Raw genomic sequence first — 23,540 nt, 5'->3', positions numbered from 1 at the left:
CTGCAGGATGGGAAGCAGGCAGACAAAAGAACGCAGCACTGAAATATTAAACTGGGGCCGGGATTCCTCCGTGAGCTTTAAGTACAACACAGATATGGGAGATATGACATGATGGAACTCATTTATGCTCCGAAATGTCTTGTATCACACTGGCCGTGGGGCTTTTTGACTGAACAATACTGCTCAAGCAGAGGGCAGACAGACAAAAACACTTGACACTGTGTACCACTAATCCGCCTTTTCTTTCCATTCCCTCTACCCTTCTTCTTCTTCCCACTATACATTAAGTTACTTCCATTACTCTCCATGTTCCTTCTGCTTGTTTCTCTGCACCGCAATCATCCTTCCCTGAGCATCTCATTTATTCGTTCCTCAGACTGAAACATGTTGTTACTGCTCCGATGTAAAGTCAATACAGAACCTCAGTACAGTAGCTTTCTAGCTGGCCTGCTGCCCAGAGAGGGAAAGACAGATGAAATGATGCAAACGAGTGATAGCGTAGATCAGAGGGGGAGGTGGTCATCTACTGGAAGTGCTGGCTGGATGGATGAATAGAGGGAAAGAGAGGTGTAATGGAAGACGCGCACGGGGCGAATCGGCGAGGACATTGTGCTGAGTAGATGGGATATAGTGGCAGACGGCTCCTATGTGTCACTGTCAGAGCGAGTGTGAGTGTAGTTTTCATCTGAAAGGAGAGCTGAAAGAAGGATGGAACAAGGGAAGGTGTCTTAGATAATAACAGGATGACAGAGGGGGGAGAGGGAGTGTGAATGAATGAGCAGATAATGGATAGATGGATGAGGCAAAAGCAGCTATAGTTGAGGATATGTGATTGGACACCTTGGGAGAAAGAAAATCATCACAGGATGTCTTTCACATAGTTTATGATTTAACAAAAAAAAGAAGAAGAAGAAACGAAATGGAGCAAGAATGGCCTGTTCCTCTTATCCTCTCGGACGTGGAACCCCCCCCCCCCCCTCTCTCCTCCATAAATCATTATGACTGTGATTAAGGACAATGGTCCACATAAATCACACTAACACTATGGGTCCTTGGTGAGCAAGCATAACCTTATCAATGCCCTGTGTAATGATAGATGTGGCCTTTTGTTCACAATTGTCCCTCTACTAGTAACAGTAGTGAACAGACTATGGGCTCTATTCAGTGGGAGTGGCACACAGTGGTTGTTGTGGTAGGGGTGTTATGATAGTTGTTTTTCCCTGTGGGGATATAAAATGCTTTACTGGAGCCAGAACTGTACTTGTATAAAAATGCATGTAGATCCAAAGAATGCCTGTGTGTGTGTGTTGGGAATACCGCTTACCCACAGACCCACATATACACACGCTGTCTCCCACTTTCTGTCTCTCTCGATGGCTCTTTTAATGAAAGCCAATTCCAGACAGCGTGCCACATTACTCCTTTAAATGACCTTATAAACCAAGCCCGCCATCTCCTCTCCCTCTTGCCATCTCCTTATTTACAATAGCATCCACTGCTGTAACTCAATTGTCCTTCCTCACTCTCTCTTCCCCTCTTGTCAGCCCTCTACCCGGACCATATCGCAATGCCATGACATCTCCTTTCTCCTATAAACTTTCCACCTTTCCTCTCCAATCTGTTTTTACAGAGCGCCATCACCTGCCTTTAAACGTCTGGCTAACAGGCTTTGCGACGGTCACCCCCAAAACCCGAAGGACCAGTAAAGCTTTCAGCACGGCTTTTCATTGGTTGTTAAATCTACAGACATAAAAGGATCAGTCCTGTTGCGGCTTCTTTTTTTTTTTTTTGACTTTCAAACACAAGTGGAGTCAGTAGTAGAGGGAAGAGGGGCGTCGCTGAGATGTCTACCAGAAGAGAGCCTCTTCTGGTAGACACTGTCTGGGAGCCAAGACGAAGGAATCACAGTTTATTTCAGTTATTTTTAGATATCTGCATAAGACTCTGCATCATAAATCAGTAACACCCGTACTTCCTTGAACAACTACCACTGAACCTCTTGTGCTTAACACTTAACCTCGTGTGGCTCTAATCCCACAACAGTAGAGACATTTGGTTTTACTGAGAGGCTCTCAAAGGACGTCAATTTAGTTAGTTTTAGCGATAGATAGATATAAGAACACTGCATGTATTTGGGGATATATACCATATATATACCCTATATATCATATGTTCAGTTTCCAGAGAAAAATTCCCAGAAATCTCATAAACTTGTGGCTCTTTTATTGCTCCTCTCCTTTTATGCAAACCTCACTCTGTAATCTTAACTAGCCACGGTTAAGCAGAAAAGAAATTCAAAGGAAAGAGTCCAATTTAAACTTTAAGAAATTAAACACAAAATACATTTTCCTTGCTTGGGGTTTTCTCATTCAACCAGCAGGATGAGGAAGATGAGGTGCGGTTTATCACCTGTCATCATCCCGCCATCTTCACCTCTCTGTAAACTGACATTAACAACACCTGCATTATTTCAATAACCGTCAATCATCTTCCATCGTCTCGTGGTTTGTTCTGCCCTGGCAGTGAGCATCCATGTGCATTAAAGAAAGAAAAAAATCTATATCTACCAAGATAGCCGCTAAATGCCGCAGGACAACAGCCAAATATAAATAAAAAGACAGATACCACTGGACTCGTTTGTTAAGGTGCAATTGTAGCACCACGATGTGCTGCCATTACTGTAATTCATGTTGTCACCTTGTGCTTGGGCATCAACGTGTAATGCCTGCAATGGGTCATTAGAAATGAGACTTCTTCCCACTACTAGTAGCTTTTCCGGCTATCCCTTAGGCGAAGTGCCGAAACATGCTTTCTCAACAGGGTATCCATGTAAGTGACCTAGTACTTCCAGCGCTGGAATACCTGCTCAGAAAGGGCTAGTGGGGGGTGTTGTATCAAAGGCTAGGTTAGCATGTGTGCATTGACTGCATTGTAAGGGGGCTTACGAGATCAATGGCTGTCTAGGAGCTCAATGTGTTGACTGATTGGAGATAAGCAGCAAAGCAAACAAGACTGGGGGAGTTTGGCACTAAAAACGGAAGGAGCGGGTACTGAAGGATGGATAAAGAGAGGGAGGAATGGTGAAGGTTGTATAGACGGAGAAATGAAAAGTGAAAAACAGCAATCACATCATCGTGCTCTATCGAAAAAATCATCTGCTGTCACATTCAATTTACTGAATGATGCCCAAATACTAAATTGCTGTTTCGCTGCAGAGATGTTATTGACAGATCTGGCCATTGTGGTCAACTCAAATTGTTTTCTGCAGACGTGTTTTAGTGAATTACGTCTTTATGTGTCACACTGGAAGAAAATAGTGCCTACTGTTATAACTGTAATCTCTTGGTTTTTTTTCTATCGAAACCCACTTGCTGCAGTATTTTTTGTGCCAACTGCCCTTCTTGCCTCCCTCACTATCTTTATCTCTCTCATATTGTGTTTTGTCTGCTGTTTCTCCCTCCCGATCAGCTCCCCTTCTCTTTCGCCTCTCAAATTTATCTTTTTATCCTCTTTCGCCTGCGTCGGGCTCAATTATTCATCCTCTCCATTGTTTTCCCTCGTCTGAAATACTGTTTTGATCTCTTCTTCTGTACTCCATCCCAGTGAAAACAAGAGCCAGATCAAACAACTTATTTATTTGTCATTTGTGTGTGCACATAACGTGAGTTTAAGGCCAATAAAGATGACAACTCGAATTCCCTTCCCCTAAGAAACGGCATTGAGACATATATACAGTACACACACAGGGTACATGCAAGAAGACTGCACTGCAGTTCTTCCAGAATATGTGTGTTTGTAAGTACCTTCAAATAAAATGGTAGTAAAACTTTTGGAAAGCACCAACATCTGGAAACCTGTGCACATGAATATGTCTGCAGAAGGCAAACATAGATCTCTGTGTCTTTGATAATGTCAGATAACGATAATCATTTAAATGTCAAAGCCTGTGACTGAACTTTTACCAGAACAGAAAAATAAAACTGAAAACAAAGGTTGATCTTTGAAGAAAGGGATGTCAGAAAATTTAGTGCAGGAGCACATCAACAGTTAGAACTGGCTACACAAACAAAAAGTGAGTCAAAAGTAAGACAAACAAAACTTTGAAAAACAAAGATGAGTCCTCATCACTCTTCATCACATGGACATTTCCATTAACTCTGCCAGAGAGCTAATCTCTCAAACTATAGGTCAATCCACTCTCTCACTCTTTGTGTGGTCATTTGTCCATAATACTCAGTCCCTCCTGTGTGAGAGAGAGAGACTGATAGACAGAACAACAAGGTGGAATGAGAGAGGAAAGGAGGAAAACTGAGACAGAGACAAAGGACGAGACGGGGATTGAAAAACCACAGAAAACAGAGAATTGGAACAAAGAGACTGTAGAGAGAGGGAAGGGGAGAGAAAGAGGTAAATGTGACCGGCTAAGGTAGACAGGCCTAGGGGTCTTCTAATTAAGTGAGGATGGGAGAGGCCGGCGGCCTGGTAAATGACTCTGTCACTTTAGTAAATGGACTTGGTGAGGAGTGAGGAGCCACACAGCTGGCATTTCCATTAGCACTGCCAAGCGACCCACCACCATATACACAGACAGAGAGTAGCAGAAGAGAGAAAGAAGGGGGTGGAAATAGAGGACAAATGCTGCTTTTCTTTATTTGTTCTCACAGGAGTTGCTGTGTGAAAGTTGTGCCTGGTAGGTATATAGATGGTTAGTAATTGTGGAGTGCTGGCAAAGAACTGAGCAGAATAAACAAAATCTGTCTGATTGCTAATATGTCCAAACTACTGCCAGCATGTTTTACAAGAGCTTTTGAAATATCACATTGACTAAACTGCAAATTAGAAGGAACTGGTTGAAACAAATGATGCATTTTAATGAAGCCAGGAAGAAGAAAATAAAAACTAATACGTACAGCCATGATTCATGTGAGAGACAGATACTTGACTTGGTATTTATGGTTCTTAGTTATAGTGCTGAAACAACTAATCAACTAATAAATGTGTCAGATAATTAAAAGGGCAGTCCAACAATTAAATATGGCAGAGTGGTCAAAACTGATGCAGCAGAGGAAGAGATGACTTTCAAACTCTACTATGGATCAAGCTCCAAAGATGCTGAATCCTACAATTACCAGAACACAAGTCAATAGCACCTTTCATTAGACTCTCCTTTCCTGATTAATGACTGGTTAAGTCTTTCAAGCTCCATGTTTACAGTTGATAATATGGGCTTTCTACAAGAAAATGTAAGAGCCTGAACCTTTAATTTATTAAACCAAAAGGCCTTTTCCAGATTCTTCTTCTTCTCTCATAGTGACCTGAATTTTTTTAGGTTGCAACTTGCAGAAGTCGTGTTTGGTTCGGGGTGAACATTTCTATTCTTTTCTTAACAATTTATAGATATAAAGAATAACTGAAAGAAATCTTAACAAATTAATCAATTATGAAATTAATCATTAGTTACAGTCCTAGTTATTATGCACAAATGTCTTTTCAACTGTGTTTATCTGTATCATGTTCATCTTTTTGTAATTTCTGTCCGTGAACACAGAAAGAAAATTTGCCATTCTGCTTTTCCACTCCGCTTGTTCCCCCATTTGATACTTCATAACTGGGTCTGATGAGGCCCGCTGTGCATGAATTTGAAAAGAAATTTGACTCAAATTCAAAAACAATTCCCTGTGCTGTCATGCATGAGCGACACTTCATTGTTCTACCAAGTGTGGCTTGTGGTTACGGTGAGGGACTGAATACGGTAACGTGGCACTCGGAGCGACTTCGTGGGCCACGCCAGCATTTGATTGGCCTCATCCAATGACGATCAGTGAGAGCCACATCTTTTCCGCCCCAATCACTGTCAAGCAACAGGAGGACAGATTGTACGACTGGTTGACTGAGGAGAAAATGGAGGAGGGGGAGATTGAGGGAGAGACAAACCATTAACCTCCCTATCCATCTCGTCCTCTTTTCTAACCCTATCACTCTGCTCTATCATGCCATCCTTTGGGAAAAGACAGCAGAGTAAAACAGAGAGAGATGAAAGAAAGACAGAGCTGTCTAGTGACAGCTAGACTTCCATTAGGACTGATAGCATCACACGCAAGACAAGTGTCTGGGCACACTTTTCTGTTGGGGCACACACACACTCAATCAAGTGTACAATTTCTTTTTTTTTTTTTAAAGAACGAAACATGACAGAATGATATGACAGGAAAGAGGGAAGTGAAAGAAAAGACAGGAAACACAATTAAGAGAAAAAGAGAAAGGGAGGTTTGAGATATTAAGAGACATGGAAACCATCCCTCTCTGGCTAATGATGGCATCTTGGTCAATCTCCTCACATATCTGCCACTATTAGAAGGAATTAGCATCCTTTATCTGTTTTTTTTTCCCTTTCTCTTCTTTCAGCATATCACAGAAAGGTGGGGAGTAGGGCTGCAATTTATCCTTTGTATTGATTAATCTGTAGATGATTTCTTGCAATTAACCAGTTTATTCTTTTGTCTCTTAAATGTTTTTGGCCCTGACATTTTACTAAAGCCCAGGCAACAACATCAAGTTGCTTCTTTTGGCAAAAACACCAAAAATATTAAGTTGAGCATCAACAAAAAGCAACAAACACTCAGATTTGAGAAGCTGGAACCAACAAATGTTTAGTGATTTGCTTGAAAGGTGACTCAAACAATACAGATTATCAAAATAGTTGCTGAGATTTATTCACTTCTTTCATCAATAAATCATTTCGGCTCTAAAGAGAGTCCTATTATTTGCTAGGAGAGAGGAGTCAGATGAAGTGAGAAAATTGAGAATTCTTAGTCAAAAGTATAATGGAGACATGAAAACTGAGAATGTAGAGAGGCCTCACTTTCTTTTACTCTGTACTTTCATACTTCTACTACTGTTCATTTTCAATATTCTAGTCATAGATTACGGCAAATGTAATATCGTACCACCTACAAAAAGTCTCTTTTGAATCACAATACAAAGCAAATTTTCTCACCGTCGTTAAACCAAACTGACAGTACAGACATTTGATGCTACAAAAAAGAACACGAGGTCTATAAACATGGACATCTACATATGCGAGTACGCATTAATGTATGATTAAGTGCTTATGTGTATGAGTGTGTGCTATAATGGTTTGAACTCTTGTAACTGAGTGCCATATACCTAACATGGCGACACCCCCACCCATACCAACATCTTTCTCCCTTCTAGTCACTGTACTCCCCTCTTCGCCTCACTGCACCAGGTCTATTAACATTTACATAACAATAACCACCTCCTTGCTCAAAGTCTTCATGTGTGTGTCCTGATGAGTCAGTGGTGTGGGGCACCACCTCAGTACTCATTCAAGCTTTACCAGTGAGTGGAAGAGATGAAGCTGGAGTCACGTTCATTAATCTGAACAGGTCAGATGCTCCGTGGGCTCATTCCATAAACCAAACTGATGAAAATAAATAATTTCAAAATATAAGGAGAGTTCCACCCCTCCAAACTCTGTTCAACCTTTGAAGCAAATCACATTTCTTGTGTGCTGCAGCTACACTCCGAGCAGCTAATGTTAAAATACTGCATTGTGAACCTGTTAAGATCGGGAGTTCCTCAGCTGACCAGACTTTGATGAATTGTGGAAAATGAATCTTTGAGCTACTTAGAACTGACTGATTAGCTGTATCTAGTTCACTAAAATGTCAGTCTTGATTGATACAGCCAGCTGCTTATTATGTGTGTTGATGTCAGTCTGTGCTAATGTGTTTGCTAACGAGATTGGCAGCGAACCAGTAATATGCGAATGTAAACAGATTGACACACACACACACACACACACACACACACACACACACACACACAGGATTGATGTCTGACGAAACCCTATGGGTAAGATATTACTTGATGAGGAGTTGTTGAAAGAGCCAACAACACAATTCAGACCATTGTTTGCTATTGTGGGGGCTCAAACCAACATATTGTGAATGGTGCAAGACCGCTGTGTGTGTGTGCGCATGAATACGGATTCCTTGGAGGGATGAGAGTCTTGGTGAAATGTGGAGGGGGAAATCTCTTTCAGATGTTCAATGGAAAGCAGACAATGGTGTTTGCCCACACACCCAAACACACACAAATATATGTTTGAATGCTCAGTCTGTGTGTGTGTGTGTGTGTGTGTGTGTGTGTGTGTGTGTGTGTGTGCAAATGTCAGTTTCCTACAAAGACATGCAGATGTGGCTGATTCAATGTACAAGCACATAAAGCATCACTGGTACAAAATGCGACTGAGAGTACACACTCATGCACACACACACAAACACTGTAAAACTCAGTGTAGCATGCTTGACACTCGAACAAAGGTTGCCTCATGCATACACATAATACATCAAGCTCTCCAAGTCCTTCTTGTCTGTTTCCAGGACGCTCACACTCACTCCAAACACGGTCCCTCTTCCCATACGGGAGGAGATGAATATTCATGCGTTCAGCAATTAGCCAGCACCACACACCACGGCACTATCATATGCATGGCTGCCATCAAAGACACAAGGGTGTGTGTGCATGACACCAAGGCAGAGTACATGTACAAAGACTGCGAGAATGGCAGCTGTGGCATCAAATTCAGTCAGAGCGTTCTACCGTTTTGTCTATAAAACAGAAACGGGAATGATTTGATGATTGGTTGAGAGTCTTGCCTGAGCACAGACACCATGAGATGATTTCAGTGGACAGTGTGTTCGCACAGAAGAGAGATGTTTCAAAAAGTTAGCGTTAAGTCAAAGAAGCTTTTCATGTGTTTGTGAAAGTTCACAAGGAGAAATTACCGAAGTTGTTAATTTCTCATTTGCACCAACAATAACAGTTATGAGATATGAATAGGGCACGGTGTGTGTGTGTGTGTGTGTGTGTGTGTGTGTGTGTGTCTCAGCTCAAAAATTGGGGGGCTGAGGGAGTGAATGAATCGATGTATCGATAATGTCAAGATTAACTCACACACATACACACAAAGGGTTAAAATGTGCTAAAAAAATGAGGTAACATCAGCTGCAGTCACAAATAAACTGATTTAAATTTCCTGTAATAGCATACCGTCTCATCAAACACACACACACACTTAAACACACACATAAACACAGCAGGTCGTCCTCTCCTGCTGTCATATCCTCCATTGATAATAATGACAGTGATGAATATAGCTGGGACACAGCGAGTCATAAATCACTAGGCCTCACCCCTAACTCTGACTCACTGCCTGGGCCTTCATTTGTGTCTGTGAGTGTATGTGTGTATGTGAATGAGCGAGAGAGACAGAGGGGGGGGGCCTGAGAGAAGGGAGGACTTGTCGTAGGCCACGCATCAGTGGATATGTCCAGTGACACCTTAATGTGCTTGGCTTGTCTGAGGAACCCCCGCAGGCAACCAGCTACACATCCAAACACACAGATGTCTATTCACAGGATGAAAGCAGGGCTATTTGCATCTCTTTCATATGAAAATAGGGAAAACGGAACATAGTTGCACTCCTTGTTTAGTCGTTTACCTCGCTTACTAGTGTGTTTTTGTGTGTTTGTGTGAGTGTCTGTGCACCAGCTCAAAACTGGCTTCCTACCACCATCCCTCAATTCCTCCTCCTCCCATTCATCCATCCATCCTTTTTCTCAATTCCACAATTTTCCACCTCTACCTTCTTAAGGAAAAAGACGGTGTGTGTGTGTGTGTGTGTGTGTGTGTGTGTGTGTGTGTGTGTGTGTGTGTGTGTGGCAGAGAGAGAGGGGGGAGAAAAGAGGGCCACAGCAGCAGCGATAGTGAGAGATCATTAAAAACATGGGAATGGGATCAGTAGAAGGCAGTTGAGAGGGGAGGACTCAATTTGGGCTTAGATGGAAACATGGCAGTGTGTGTGTGTGTGTGTGTGTGTGTATGTGTGTGTGTGTGTGTGTGTGTGTGTGTGTAGCAGCCAAGGCATGGATTTATAAAAGAGATTGGGGGGGGGGGTACACAGCGAGATAGATGGAGGGCAGAGGATAAAGATGATGGTAGGACGGAGGGCGAAAGAAGGGAATTGCCCCCTCTAGTTATTAGTGGTGGAAAGGGGGTTTAGCTGGGAGGTCTGGCAACCGCAGCCCCCCATTCTGCTTAACCCAAGCCTGCTAACCATTAATGGAGATCAAACACACAGCGAGATGAAGGTGTGTGTGTGTGTGTGTGAGTGTTGCAGAGAGAGTGAGAGAATGTGTGTGTGAACATGGAGGGCAGGAGTTTTGAAGAAAAGGGCATGATGGGAGTTGGTTGGAGACAGAACGTCCTTGAGTGTAAATATGTGTGTGTGTACATGAAGTGTACACGTGTATGAGCTCAGTATGGTCATGTCTTGTACTAGAGTCTATAAGTAAAAGTGTGTGTGTGTGTGTACCTCATGCCCTTAGCTGCTCTAGCTGCCAAGATAAAGTGGAGCAGGTCATAAAGTCACACTCACACAAAACACCATCTGTGAATACCTCCACATTCTTATGATTTCCCATAATAAATGCCCATTATGTTTCTTTGTGTTGCTAATATAACTACTATAGTGATTCATTCATTCTGTCTGTGTGCTTTGTGTCTCTAGACTCTGTGTGTGACCCACCCATCCTCCGTCGCTTGCTGCTTTCCTGATTCACATACCCGCTACAAGTGATTTACATCATTTCCACACTGAAACAAACTACAGAGGACGCTGCTGCCTGAAAACTAAGAGTCTTGAAACACAGCTGTATCATGAAATATGCCAGCGCCAGCACCTACAACCACACTACTAATTTAGCAGGAGACATGTGTCCAGTAGGGCACAGGGCAAATAACATTAGTGTTAGCAGACAATAGTACTTCCAACTTCCCCATCTAACTCCTGCCCATTTCCAAACGTGATGTCCATGTGATGATTTATTTACAAGGACGTGTGTCCATATGGCATTATTGAAAATATTTGACACACAACAATGACTGAGGTAAACAATTCTTAATAAGGTGTATTTTAGTCAATAGTTTGTCCTCCTCAGAGAATGGCCAGAATGGATTAGTAGAGTATTCGAGATAAAACAGTCACAAAAAAGTAAAAATATCAGCTCCTAATTCTGAATCAAATCCTCTCAAATGTGTTTCAGAGTCCATCGTTATTAAAAATGTATTACTGGAATGTATCTTTTTATTGTCATAATGAAAGCTGTTGTTAAATTGCACTTCTGTGCTGTTCTTCACATTCACAGTTGTAAAGAGTGGTGGACAAGTATCACCACACCCTGCAAACAAACGATTTATGACATATCTACATCTATTTCTGGTTAATTGTGGTAGTGGAAGTGAGGCTTGTGCAAGTATGGCCAGTTCCACGATATATGTGTAACAAAACCATTCATACAAATTCAGAAATCTGACAAAAATCTTTGTGCGTGCAAAGAGTTTTAGTTGTTTCATGCATCTGGCCTCAGAAGTATTAAAAACTGGAATCAACTATTTGGTCAGTTTTTTGATTATGTAATCTTTGAAAATGTGTTTCCTGACTTTTACTTTTCTGACTTCAGATCATTTAATTTTGGCACTTATCTGCCTGTACTGAACAACATTAAACAACGATGGACTCGATAATCATATTGGAACTAAAATTGTATAATTTCAAACTACTAGCCCTATACTCAGCCCTATCTGCAACAGTAGTTCATTTGGAATACAAAGAGTGTATCACAGATCACCAGTTTAATTAGTGCCGTCATGAACCACTGGAAAACGTCATTTTATTTTTTTTATTTTATGGCCAGGCTTTGGTTTAGCAGGCTTTAGACTCGCCTAGGCTCGAACACCCTTCACAAAACAGACCTCAGACACATATCTCATCCTTTTTAATCAGACAATCTTTTCCCAAAGCCCGTTTTATATCTATTAAATACGGACATATTCACATCATGTATAACCCTACTTTCCTTTCTCCCCCCTCCTCCCTCCATCTCTGCTTCCTTCACTCACCACACTAATGAGACAGAAAAACGAGGGGAGCAGCTGGGCCTGGGGAGCGACAGAGATGCGACATGCTCTGCTCCATCCTCCCCACCCCCACCTCCAACTCACCATCAAAGTAGTACACAGCACTCACCAGCGGTGGGGCTGGTAATGACCACAGGCACATACACACGCACACACATACCATGTGACCTATAACACTCCCAGTATGTCTGTCTGCGTGTAATGTCTTGATTATTAGTGAATCGCCATGGTGCTAGTGTGTGTTGTGGGTGCACGTGTGTGTTGCTGTGTTATTAAATTCAGTGGGGATGACCTGAATTGTGTTATGATTGTACAGTGGGTAGGGGGGCGATATACAGCAACTAAAGTCTAATGGAGGTGAGGTCTGCTGTGGACAGTTGGTACTAGACTGCTGTGGTGAAAATTAAGTTTGCAACAAGAATTTTGTGTGTGTGTGTGTGTGTGTGTGCACAGGTTTATGGGTTCACCCAAATAAAACGTAATTGGAATGATGTGTGTTAATGAGGCACTGTTAGCCCTGTAGCATCACCTGTGGTTACTTCTGTATTGAAGCATGCTGAATATGGAGGCTAATGATGGCAGCATACATGCACACATCATTACAGCACACATACTGCGTGTGTTTGAGTTTCGGAAATTCCCTGTCATTGGGTTCCCGCAACACAGCTGCACAGAAAGATGTATTCTGTGTGTGTGCGCTCGCACGCTGTGGAATTTCTGTGAGCATATTGATGTGTGTGCATATTGATGTGTGTGCATCTCCACCACTGAGCTCACCTGTCTGTCAGTCAGAGTGTAGATGTGCTGCTGGTCCGGGCTGAACAGCATGTCTCTCAGTAAGGGGTTTCCTCCCTCGCTGACAGTCACCTTCTCGTAGAGCACAGCAGGACGGTTGGGACTCACAGAGTTCACCAAGATCTGTAAGGGAAAATACCAAAAAGCATTTAGAAAAAGACTAAAAACATTCTTATGAAAATACTGCAAGTGTAATATACAATAAATAGAAGCAGAACTATGAACCTGCAGCAATTTCTGTATCTTCAGAGTAAGTGTTTACTTATCTAACCAAGAACTCCTGCAGTATCACATTTGTATTATAGTAAACGTTTCCACAAGACCAATATTTACCAAGCACTGAGTTTGCAGGCTAACTCAAACACTTCCAGGTATAACACCTATCATTAGCTGCTTTACAGGAAAAACTTTCCAAAAAAAATACACACACACACACCATGTGAGACAGATGAATGCTAACTTGTTCCTTTATAAAAGTCAGATAGTGTTCAACAAAGTGCAAACTAAGTTGAAAATGATTTGACTTTTATTACACATCAAACACAGTATATTCATGTCTGTGCTTGATATATGCAGTCCATATTAGACACAATGAAACACTGAGACATTTCAATACGTTTTCTCACACCTCATATCCCCAGTGTAATATCCAACAAACAATCTCACATTGCATATTTCCCCTCTAAGTTTGAGTTTTAAACATACTGCAGTCTTTGTGTATGTTTCTCCAGCTGGAAAAATAGACTTCATCTACGTTAGCAGTAACAGGTGGTTATTATTAAAGTGGTAGACAGCGTGAAATTATCAAAATTTTGGAGAAATGTTGAAAGCGCCTGCTTTATAGAGCCATGTGAATGGCTTAATTGGAAGGAGGCATGATTACAGAGGTAGATGGCATGGAAAAGGAACATTATTGACTGGATAATGGCGTTATTACAACTGTAGAAACGACAGTTCTATTCAGCACCTCGGAGGACCTAATGAAAACACTTGAAATAATGATAAAAAAGTGGTTGTGTATGAAAGCATTGTAGTCCTCTATAAAGCCCAGAGAGAATAACAGGGAGCCGCCATCTTTGGATTTCAATGAAAACTTAATCATCCAATACACCTGTAGACAAATGTTATCGTGCAGCGCAAGTGGGCAGGCATGTGCACACACTTGCACGTGCTCTCAAATTTTCTTTTGTGAGCTTTTGGCGAATAATTTGCTCTGATATGGAAAGTAATGGTGCAGATACAAGATAGGAGATTGGCTGGCTGTGGTGGCTGTGAGCCAAAGTCATCTCAGCACAGAGCGACAGGGGGGAGGGGGGGAGGGCAAGTATCAGCTCTCCATTACTGAGCTTTGTCGACTTGCGCTGCTATCAGCCCACTGTGACAAGGAAGGGACAGCAGGCAATGACTAGCTGGGAAATGATACTGAACAAACACACACACCCAGATAGATGAAAAATGATAAGATAAAAACACACACGCACAGGCGATGATTGATATGCATGCACTAATATGTGCTTTGATAGATATGACACACACACACAAAGACAGGAAGAGGTTTGCACCAGTGGACACCGAGCGCACACACTTCGCGATAAAGTAATTTATTTACAATCTCACCAAAAGAAACCATTATCTCTCACTGTGTGTGTGTGTGTGTGTGTGTGTGTGTGTGTGTGTACCAGAGAGAGAGAGAGAGAGAGAGAGAGAGAGAGAGAGAGAGAGGCCAAGAAAGATAAAGAGAGAAAGCGCTCATGAGGCTGTGATAAAGCACTGGAGATGAGAGGAAATATGGATGTTATTATCTAGATAATGGGCCTGTAAACAAAGGATACATTTCATTCACGGATGGCTCGAATCTAAATGAGCACTTACGCACTTAGCATATACACACACACGCATATCAGCACACATGGCAACATAGTATTTAAGTGAAGACAACCAGAATAAAGAAAAATGCTGGCCGACACATGCAGAACTGGAAGAATAGTTTTCTCCCTCTCACACACACAGACACACACACACAAAGAAAGAGGCATTGGCAGACACATCTATCTCCAGACCAGACACCCAAGTCCAGTTCACTGGATAATGATCAGTCCCAGCCTAGACTGGTTTTGCACACACAAGCGCACAATAATACAGAGAATAGAAGTCTGTCTTTCTGTCAGCCTTCCTGTCTTCTGGTTGTGCCCATCTGCTTGTCTCTCTGTGCATCTTCCAGTCTGCAAAATCCCAAATGTGCATCTCCCAATCTCCCTTTGTCCATTACCGATTCCAGTATCACTTTAGAAACAGGGACTCCTGGCCATGAACACTTAACACATGTTACTTAATGTAACCTTTTTCTCTCCTGTCACTGTTTTATTCTTTATTCTCTGCCCTCTTTTCCATTTCTCCAATTAAGCAATTCATATGCAGTGCTAACATGTTTTTTTTTTCTTTTTTTAAATGTGTGGGGGAGACTGAGAAAGGTGAGAAAGAGAGAAAACAGAAGAGTGGGCGAGTGAGAGTGGCTGATGTGTGAAAACAACAGGTAATAAATCGTCTCAAATCAATTTCTTCCACGGCACTGCAGCCAAGACTAGCCAGAGAATATAGAATGGTTTCCATAGAGAACAAAAGACTGTGGAAAAGATAAACCGAACAGATGGACAGAAGGACAGACGATGATAGATGGAATACATAAGGAATGTTTGTCCAGTTGAATCAAACTGTACTGTGCATGTGTGCGTGCATGCATTTGCATGCCTGTGCATATGTCTGTCAGTTTTCACATTTTTCTCAAACACCTGCAGTGTCTGTTTCTTCACACATATAAATCATATGTATAAATTCACAGATCCATGTTTACATAAATGCACATGCATAGCTTTATGTGAATGTGTGTGTGTGTGTGTGTGTGTGTGTGTGTGTGTGTGTGTGTACCAAGCCAAGAAATCAATGCAATAGTCAGTGATGCTGCTGTTGTCTCATTGTCTCAGCTGTATTGCCAAGCTTTCCCGCTAAGTGCTTGATGGATGGTTTCATAGGATGATTCTGTGCTTGTGTTTTCAGGAAAAGCCCATCTCTGCTCTCTTGTCAACATGTATAATGTAACATTAACAGACCTTAAACACATTAGAGGCACTGTCTTAAGTAAGGAAGCAGAGAAGCAATGAGAATGAGAGATGACAAAGACAGAGCAGAGAGTTTAAGACTGGGGAATAATGAGGAGTAAACGCCAAAGACAACGAACAGCCGATGAATAAATTGCAGTAGGAAAAACGACATTGTATATTTTGTGTATTGTGTATATTGTGTATTTGTTTGCCATCCATTCAGTGACCTACAATTCTCTGGAGATAAGTGGCACGACAATGTTGAATACACCTGTAAAATGGGAAATGATTGAAACAAGTTGTAGAAGAATAACCTACTGTGTCTCTATAAAGTGGCCCATTTCTGAAACTTGCTAACGTTCCTGAACATCTCCAGGGATTTTATTATCATCCCTAACTTTCCCTGTCTGCAACATGCCTCTTGATAGGCAGAAACTTTGCGTAATCCCTGTATGAGAAAACAGGCTGTAAACAAACAACCACACTCAAACATTTCCAACTACCACCATCCTCCTGCTCCTACAACATCCTTTTTTTTTTTTTTTTGTAATCTGTTCTCTGTGCATTAACACCTCCCTCAACCCACCAATCTACCCAAAAGCCCCTAATGCTATGTTTTATCTGTGCCAGGCAGGCCTGGTTAGCTCCGATAGACACGCAGGTGATAGGGATGCTGGGGGTGTGAGGGTGAGAGAGTTGGGCGATAAGACAGCGGCGTGTCAATGAGAATGATGCCTGTCATAGCCGCAAGTGACAACTGATTGAGCCTGTGTACATGAAAGTTAGAGACTCGGAGGCAGAGAGAAACAGAGATCATCAGTTGGGTGTCTTCTATTGCACGGGATGTGCTTTGGAAAGAAAGGGAGCAAGAAGGAGGAAAAGCGGAAGAAGCTTTATTCAAAGGTGCACTCACTGTATAAAACATTGCTTCACACAGGAAATTTAAATAAAAGAGCTGGATTAAAATCTGCAGCACATGGAAACTGGAAAGTGAATGAAATGGTCCAGGTGTTCCTCGGACTGACTGAGTGCCATAACACACCAACCTGTAGCCTGGGCAACAGGTTTGACATTTCAAAGCAGATTTGAAGATGTGTGTGAACATAAAGCATACTCGACTCACTAATAGCATGTAGGAACGCACACACGCACGGACACCACCTTTATAGAGGGGTAAACTTGACATAACTAGGTCTACCCATGCATAATGGTAGCAGGCCCCACATTCCTGACTTTGATGTGGACGGGGGTGGTGGTGGGGGGGCCCCGTGTGTATGTGCATGCGTGTGTGAGCGAGAGAGAAAGTGTACATGTGTGTGTATGTGATGTATGCGTTTAGGGGGCCCTACTAAAGTGGGAGGCTCAGTGTGGCCCTCCTCAGAACAAAGGGAAATAAAGAAAAGCAGCAAGAGGGTCATAAACAGAGGAGAGAAAAGTGGCAGGGTCCGCCAGTCACAGGACTGTGTGAAGGAATGAACAGCAGATGACCCTACTTTGTATTAGTGGACTCTAGCACCTAGTGCAATCTTATGTATTTTAACATTTTTGTTTGCTGTTAAAGATCATGTGACATGATCAAAAGCTCGCCAGCAGCTATTAAAAGGGACCTCGAGGCGAGACTATTTTTTCAATAGCTATTTCCAAGGTCAAGAGTGAACTTTGATCCTCAGTTTTTAAACCAATGTGGACCTGTGTGGACCTTACAGACACCCTGCAGGGTCATTGTGACTGGGATAGAATTCACACACAGCTGAATAAAACCCATACAGCAGTCTTACCGCGTTATATTACTGGGCTCAGCGGAGACTACTCCGCTTCATGTAAACCTCCCACATATCCTCCATGTTCCACTTTAAGCTGTGTTTTCTATCAGCAGCAGGGACGTTCTGATAAAGGGCTGAAATCACTCACTTCCTATCGCATGGTGAGCTTGGCAGAACTTGAACGCAGCAAGACACAAAACAAATCCATCAATTGTTTTCCGCTGCCAACAGCTGCCATTAGAAACATCGGAAAAACATACATTTTCCCTCTCGCTGAGTATATGTATGTGTCGCAGTAATACAGGTGGACATGGGGCTCTAGCACTCAGCACTTGAGAGCGTGTACTCAAATCAAATACAAACACAGGCACAATATAGTGTGTAGCAGTGTTCATTCTCTGTAATACTGCTGCAGTATATTGTTAGTGAGAAGAGAATACCTCTTTCAATTTGTTAAAAACAAATGTTTGACGGAATAATGTAGCAAATAACACTTTTGTCTCCCATAGCTCCAAGGTGTGTGTGTGTGTGTGTGTGTGTGTGCGTGTGTGTGTGTGTGTGTGTGTTTGGCTGAGTGAGTTAGAAGCTGGGGGCAGATGGAGCATAACACATGACTGAGTGATTGCCCCAATACATCTATGGGACAAATCCCCTACCACCACCATCACCATCTCTCTCACACACACACACACACAGCCAACATATAGAAGAGCTCAGAGTAAACTTATACCATATGTGGGTCAGACAGTCAGACACCACGCAGCCTTTCCTTCAACAGCACCAAGACAGACAAAGAGCTATGGTGACAATGATGGAGGAGGCGTTCGCTCAAACACATATATACACACACACACACACACACATTTGCACTCACACACTCTGTGGAATGTCATTGTGGTTGCTATCAAAACACAGTGTGTGTCTGGTGCGGGTTATTTTAAGGTCTGGGAAGGGGAGCAGATGCAACCATAAATTTTACTCTTTTACTTTATCGGCGTGAAATTTGACAGTATTTGTATTTTTTTTTTTTTTTTTTTTTGGGGAGTGCACGCAGAAGGAAACCCTGCTATGAGAGGGCTTGCTTCTTAAGACTTATTTATGTCTATTTATATAAATAGATACAGTGTGTAAGCACTAGATAGTCTGAAGAAGAAAGGAGAAGGAAAGCATCTGGCCAAAAAAAATGTTTTCACTTTTTTATTCACTGCAGAGCAAACAAACCTCATAACTAGAAGCTCTCTGACTAAAAACTCACACTCATAAATGACACTAATGCACACAACTTCAAGTTGCCTGTACTTAGAAGCACACGCCTATCATTATCGCTAATCCATTCAAAAGACAATTCTATCTATCTTTATCTTTATGATGTTTCAACATGAGTTCCTCCAGTCGAGACTATATATTGTTCATTCTGTTAAGAGGTGAGTTGAGACTTGCGACATATGGATATTTTAAATGTTTGTTTTTTGGACTTGCTGCACCTGACAGGTTCTATCAAAGATCTTGAATCTTAGATTAAGCCCTCGAATGTTCAAACATGTAATCCAGCGATTTCTGTCATATCAGATTACTTGCTATGCCAGCTCTTATTGACTAGTTTGGGTATTCACCCACATGTCTACACCATGGTTATTCATGTGTGAGCCTGTGGCCTTTCACCAGCAGAGCTTATAAAAGGTCACATACTCACACATACACACAGACACACACAAGCTGTAGAGAAAGAGGAGGCAGGAAAAAAACAAAAAAGGGGGAGAAGAGGAACAAAGGCCCCAGCCACATGTGGTATGATTCTCCCAGCGCACATGCATGCATACAATATAGTGTAAACAGGCTGAAAGAAAGTGAGCTGCTCCAACAGCAAATTAAACCTATTCATCACAGTTAAAGCCTCCTAATCCTCATGCTCACTGAAATTAAAAGACCTTGTCATCACTCTATCCCTCTATCTTTACCCATGTCTTGCATCCTCAGCCTTCCCCCGCGATGCATTCCTCGCCTCCTCCTCCCATCCATCTCCCGTGTATTCACCTTTCTACTCTCCTCCTTCCTCTCCACCTTTCCGTTCCTCCCTCCTCTCTCCCTGCAAATTAAATGCCGTTAGCTAGCAGTCGTCAGATAAGTGAGTGTAGCGAGTCGCTAGACACGGCGCGGCGGCGGCATTTCATCTTCCGACCATCACTAAATCACACTAACTCAATCATCTGCATGGAGCTACACACAGACACACAGAAGGCAGTGTGAAAAGCACTGCATCCAGAGAGGTGCTTTACTATGACTGATTTTATCAGCCGTCTTGCAAACGGGGAGAGAAACTGCACCACAACATTATCATATACAATAAGATGAGACTCGAAGATAGAGCTTTCCAATTGAATGCCTTTTTAGTGTCACCATTCAAATGAGAAAAGACCTCCTCTTACATTGAGACGCAACACAAATCCCTTATGGGATATCTCAACCGAAACAATATTACACATTTACATCAAAGGCTGCTGATAGGATATTTATGTTAAACACATGAATACACTTAACGACTAAATTTAATATTTATACGACAATAGGTAGTGAATATAATATTGCAATCTGGCACATGATTCCAAATATGATACTGGACCACGTCTGGCCACTGTGAAAAAAAGAGAGCCATGCTGACAAGCCCCCAAGCCTTATCAAACACAGGAAGGCAGGAAACTAAACAAAGATTGGAAAGAGTGCTAAATGCAATGAGGTGGACAGATGCTATCATCTATGGAGTGTGTAGTAGGCTATGTGGCTTTGAAGAAGAGAAGTGGAGGACATACAAACACAGGAAGAGAGTGTGCTGTGTGTGTGTGTGTATGAGTGAGTAGGGGAGGGTGTGTTTGCATGAAGGAGTGTGTGTGCATACAAAGTGTGGAAGACAGTCTATCAATCTGTGTGTTCATCTAAATCAGTCACATTAAAAAGGCATCAATTAACAGCTCGGAGAAATTAAGACTATAAAACACACTCCCACTCCTGATGTGACACTATGCAGCACCGCTTGACCCACCATTTACCGACTAGATCAGCCATTCACTGGGAATAGGACCTAATCTTCAACTGTAATTACCAAGACAGGTGTGTGTGTGTGTGTGTGTGTGTGTGTGTGTGTGTGTGTGTCTTCCTGTGGGAGAGCCAAAGTGATTACATGGCCACTGGTGCCTCTAATAGCATCTTTTTCGAGAGAGAGAGAGAGAGAGAGAGAGAGAGAGAGAGAGAAAGAGAGAGAGAGAGAGCGATGAGTGATTTCCATCTTTCAAGAACAGAATTATGGCAAAGGAATTCAATGGTGGTTCAGATGTGGGTCTGTTTTGACTGTGCTGTCATGTAAGAGTGTGTGTGTGTGCGTCTGTGTATATGTGTGTGTGTGTGTGTGTGTGTGTGTGTGTGTGTGTGTGCGCATGCAGATGTTTGTAATAGATGTAACACAAGAGACTAATGGGAGACAGGCCAAAACCACACCTCAGTGTAATGTGTGCCAAACCATTCCTGGCCACAAATGCCTGCCTCTCCTCCGCCTCTTTCATTTCTCTATCTTCCCCTCTGTTCATTTTATTTTATTTCAACCCCTCCCCAAAGCACCTCTGTTTTTTTTTCTTCACTCTAAACTTCTTTCCCTTCCTCTTTATTTTTGTTTTGACTTTTGCCTCTTAATCCTCTTTTTTACTGAGTCCTCGCAGTTTCTCTCGACAGTATCTGTCCTCCCCCGTCTTTCCATCACACAAGCACAAAAGTAAAAACCTTACTCAGCTCGCGCACATACCACAAACACCCATGAAACACTGGGGGCGAACAGAAAGAGAGAAGTTGACGTAAACAAGAAGAGTGCAGGGCACAAAATGGCAGCAAACCACAATGTCGCCAGTTGGCTACACAGAAGATGAAGAATAAAGTTACTGGTAACAATAGGAACTTTGGTGGCTTAAATGAGAGGACGTTGAGAAAGGTAATGACACAACGCAACACACAACACACACACACACACACTCACACACACACACACACACACACACACACACACACACAGTCTGGTAGTTGTAAAGAATGAGGAATGCAGATGGTGTTTAAAATGAGCTTTTATAGCACGGTTTAGAGCGATTTACAGCAGTGGTTAGCTTTGTGTGTGTTTCATCAGTGAGTGGCAGTCTGCTAGCCTGGTACACTTTTCAGCACATGGTCCTGTAGATTTAGTATTCCCGTAAGAAGAATTGCTCCACCCTATGATACACAGACACACACCGTCCTCCTTTAAACCATCCCCTTTTTTCTTAGTTTACATCTTTGTTTTTCTTCTTGTTTTGTCCGTAAAACACCATTACAATTTACCAGAACTCAAACTGATGCCATGTATTTTTCTAAACCAACAGTCATAAAACCAAAAGATATTCAACTTAAAATTAAATATAACAAAAGAAAAGGTGGTGCCAGAATCGTGGTAGACGTAAAGACGCCTGGCATGCTAGCACACCAACATTCCAGTTAGCCAAAATAGATCCGTGAGCTTCTTTCTATTATTTCTGTACTGTGCCGTTATCTCCTGTGTTTGTTCTCACGACTGTACATAATTCTATTCAATAAAGCGTTAATGAACATGGCCAAAAAAGGCCACTGAGCTAGCTAGCTAGCTTGCTAAATCTCAGTTAATTAGTGGTAACTTTCAGTTAGCACGCTGGTTAGCTCCTCATAAATGGGTCAGTGAGTTCAAAAGGGTTTATTCAAAAGTTGTGGATCAGTATGTACTCTGACAGAGGAGTGGAAGGAACAAAACGGCTAATGTAGTAACCTAGGATAGATTCTTCCAATTTCACGCCTTTAAAAGGTGAGCGCAGTCAAAGTGTCAAGGCTCATAAAAGATAAAATCACTCTTAAATGCTGGCGTGAATGAGCCTTTAACTCATTAACTGACTGTTCATTTCAGTACTACAGTTGACTATTCAAATCTATAAGATGCCAACAAAGATGTGATAGTTGTGATAGTTTAATATAATAGATATTTAATATTCATTTTGCCCACATCACCAAACTATCTTTCAGTGTCTCGGGGTCAAAAGTGCAAACTCAGGCAAAGATACAGGGTGTGTGTGTGTGTATCGTTCCTGGATACTGTAGAAGAGAGGAGAATGCACATTCCCGGCATGACTTCCCTAATCCTGCCCTACAATGGAATCCTCGACTGCCTCACCAACTAGTGTGCGTGTGTGTGTGTATGCCTACAAGTATGTTAATACCTCTGTATGTGTGAAAACACCTCTGTAAACGTATACACTCACACACCAGTCTTGTCTTATCCACCGACACACTACATATGTCAAGGGGGAACTGGAAAGCTATTGGCATAGCAACCTCACAACAATCAGTTCAGGGAGGTATTGAGGAAGAGAGAGGAGTGTGTCTGTGTGCTGCGTCAGTTCCAAATAACAGGATATCATCAGGGCGGGGGAGAAAAAAAGAGAGCATGGAAGAAAAATGAACTTTGGGGTCCAAGTCAAAAACGCCAAAATCTGTGTTTTGCGTCTTGCTTTTGAGTTTAATGGTGATGTGGTATGTGATCTGTAGGTCTGCTGGGGTTTCTGCTGTTAGCTTAACACGGCTGGACTCTATTTGTGTTTGTCCAGGAGGCAGAACTCTGTTTTTCTTGGCATGGGGCTAAATGTAATGCCTTCTGCTGAGAGTTAGAAGGAGAGATGTCCTGATGGATGAGGTCTAAGTTATTGATGTACCAAACCTGGACAGGAAGAGGGGGAGAGCAATTCAAAACATAAAATATGCTTAAATATCTACTGTACGTGACTGAGCTGAACTTGAGGAAGTCAATTGTTGGCACGCACACGTCTTCACACAATCCAGTAAT

The 23,540-nt window shown here is 42.2% G+C and overlaps 1 protein-coding gene across 2 annotated transcripts in view; it reads right to left on the bottom strand.

Annotated features, from left to right (window-relative positions):
• Positions 1-23,540, bottom strand: part of plxna1b (plexin A1b) — a 186,736-nt gene that overhangs the window by 92,686 nt on the left and 70,510 nt on the right. For both annotated transcript variants that reach the window (XM_027279877.1, XM_027279878.1), the window contains exon 4: positions 12,784-12,924. In XM_027279877.1, the coding sequence (XP_027135678.1) occupies positions 12,784-12,924 (141 nt within the window). The remainder of the gene's footprint in view (positions 1-12,783; positions 12,925-23,540) is intronic.

This window comes from Larimichthys crocea, chromosome VI, assembly GCF_000972845.2.
Source record: "Larimichthys crocea isolate SSNF chromosome VI, L_crocea_2.0, whole genome shotgun sequence".
In the NCBI taxonomy this organism is placed as follows: domain Eukaryota; kingdom Metazoa; phylum Chordata; class Actinopteri; family Sciaenidae; genus Larimichthys; species Larimichthys crocea.
Note: the sequence above shows the minus strand (reverse complement) of the source record. Positions and strands in the feature narration are given on the sequence as shown.